General features: G+C 35.2%; 1 protein-coding gene across 1 annotated transcript; it reads right to left on the bottom strand.

Moving 5' to 3' along the window:
- Nucleotides 1-230: 230 nt before the first annotated feature.
- On the bottom strand, nucleotides 231-1,910 carry LOC113071300 (la-related protein 7-like). The gene is made up of 6 exons (XM_026244670.1): nucleotides 1,729-1,910; nucleotides 1,490-1,629; nucleotides 1,274-1,380; nucleotides 1,003-1,162; nucleotides 832-923; nucleotides 231-734 (listed from the first exon to the last, which is right to left on the bottom strand). The coding sequence occupies exons 1-6, from the start codon at nucleotides 1,893-1,895 to the stop codon at nucleotides 660-662; spliced, it is 741 nt and encodes a 246-aa protein (XP_026100455.1). The 5' UTR covers nucleotides 1,896-1,910; the 3' UTR covers nucleotides 231-659.
- Nucleotides 1,911-2,123: the final 213 nt, after the last annotated feature.

Below are 2,123 nucleotides of genomic sequence, written 5' to 3'. Positions count from 1 at the left end.
AAAAGCCTTTAATTTTCTAAAAAAAAAAAAACGACGCTCAGTCAAAATATTGACATTCCCTTTAGCACAGCTCCATCTAGTGGAAGCGTTAACGCAAACCCAGTCAAACGTTTGACTGCAGTATCTTCTATTTTATCCGCCTTATAAACCGGTGCGCCCTATATATGTCAATAATTCTAAAATCGGCCATTCATTGACAGTGCGCCTTAGAGTGCGGAAAATATGGTAGTTAAAAATCTGATATTGTGATAGCCCAGTTTAGTGTTATAACAGTGAGAACTATTTTCTACCAATACACCAATGCTTTCAATAATGAATTTTATTAAAAAGAAAAAAAAAAACTATAATAAAAAGAATAACAGGGATGCAAATATAGCTACATATACAACTGATTTTGGAACCTTTTCTTGCCATCAAAATTTAAGAACTTAATAAAAAAAACAGTAAACAACTTACTAATAGTAATAATAATAACAATGATGATGATGATTCCAGACATCTTCGTTCCAATTCCAACACAAAACTCCATTAATTACTTGATCATTCAAATAAGAAAATAAAAGGTCAGATCAACATAAAACATAAAAAAGCATTTTAGAATTCACTGGCTTTGTCATTTGAAATATTTGTTTTTCTTACAATATTTCTGTTGAAGACTGTTAGTCATCAAAGCGGATGTGCTTACTTGCTTCGGTGGCCCGAGCGATGATGATTTTCTCAGCTTTAGAAATGAGCTATAAAAAAATGACAAATATTCTGTGATTTTGATAAAACTATAAATCTATTTAACGTTGACTGCCTTTAAAGGTTGTTGAGAGAGGTTTAGGTTACCTTTTCTGTTCCACGCTTTTTTTCTCTAGGACCGTTTAGCTTTGCTTGTCGGTCCACCAAAATCTTCTGCCAGTACCTCTGCTCATGGTCACCTTTTTAACAATCAATACATTACTTAATTTGCCATATCTTTAAAAAAAAGAAAAAAGTTTTGATTCATAATGTATTTACCTGAGAGGAGTTCAAGGTTCCAGTTGTATTTTTTCTGAAATTCTGATCGGGCTGTGATAACTGTCTGTGCATCTTCAGGACTCTTGAAACGAATGTAACCCTCTTTATCGCCATCAAGAATGTCCACATAAGCCACAGCGGACATCTCAGACAGTGAATCCTGTGCAGTTGAAAAGAAACCGCTCTTAAAAATGGCTTATTGTTTGATGTTATACCCAATGATGATAGCCAAGATAGCTTTAATCAATTTAACTAGTATTTTTGTATATACCTTGATGCACCTCTTGCTTGGTAGGGGCTGATTATAGCTAATCTTGACAATGACTCCACTCACAAACTCAGGGCCAGATGAATGCTCTTTCTTAACTGTATCCTTAGCTTTGATAAGAAAGAAAGAAAGAAAGAAAGAAAGAAAGAAAGAAAGAAAGGTATTTAAATAGTAATATTTTTTAACAGGCAAGATGTTGTCCCAACAAAATATACTCACAAGTGTTCTCACTCTCTTTAGTGTGCATGGTATCATACTTCACTGACTTCTTGTTGATTTGAGTCACTGACTGCTTTAGATGGGCCATACAATGCTTCTGCAGTGTCATGTACTCCTGCTTCAGGTTCAACCACTCTTTCCTGACAGTTGAAATCCACTTCATTACTTCAACATCTCACAACATCGCACAATATTTATGAACAATGACTTGAAAAGAAAAAATAGACAGCCTTGCTCACTTTGAGAGGACTCTGAGTGGGATGACATCCTCCCCTACTTTCAATCTCTCCTTGAGCTTCTTCTTTCTTTTCCTCTTGGCCTTCAAAACAGAACTGTCTTTTTTCTCAGAGTCCAACTGTTCTTCATACTTCCTCTCAGTTGATAAATCTATGCGATAAAAGAACATAAATTAAAAGAAAATGGCAGCAACAACTTTAAGGTGATTTCACATCAAAGAGTGAACGGTCTCAGGAAAATAAATTTTTACATTAGTGCAACATTTACATTTAATTTTAGGTGTTGCACCAACTAATCGTCTAAACGACAATGCTCTGCCATGACGCTTTAAACTTGACGTTGACTAGTCGCTGGTCCTATAGCGGGTGCAACAGGATAAAATGTATGGTGGCCACCA

Source organism: Carassius auratus, unplaced genomic scaffold (genome assembly GCF_003368295.1).
Source record: "Carassius auratus strain Wakin unplaced genomic scaffold, ASM336829v1 scaf_tig00006860, whole genome shotgun sequence".
In the NCBI taxonomy this organism is placed as follows: domain Eukaryota; kingdom Metazoa; phylum Chordata; class Actinopteri; order Cypriniformes; family Cyprinidae; genus Carassius; species Carassius auratus.
This window is presented reverse-complemented; position numbering and strand designations above follow the sequence as displayed.

Bases quoted from the DNA above. Each gene is read 5' to 3' on its own strand.
- LOC113071300 (XM_026244670.1), bottom strand. From the start codon at position 1,895: ATGTTCTTTTATCGCATAGATTTATCAACTGAGAGGAAGTATGAAGAA. The intron at 1,381-1,489 runs GTGAGTATATTT...TTCTTATCAAAG, and splicing joins TAAAGAGAGTGAGAACACTT to CTAAGGATACAGTTAAGAAA. The intron at 1,163-1,273 runs GTATATACAAAA...TCAACTGCACAG, and splicing joins CAAGCAAGAGGTGCATCAAG to GATTCACTGTCTGAGATGTC.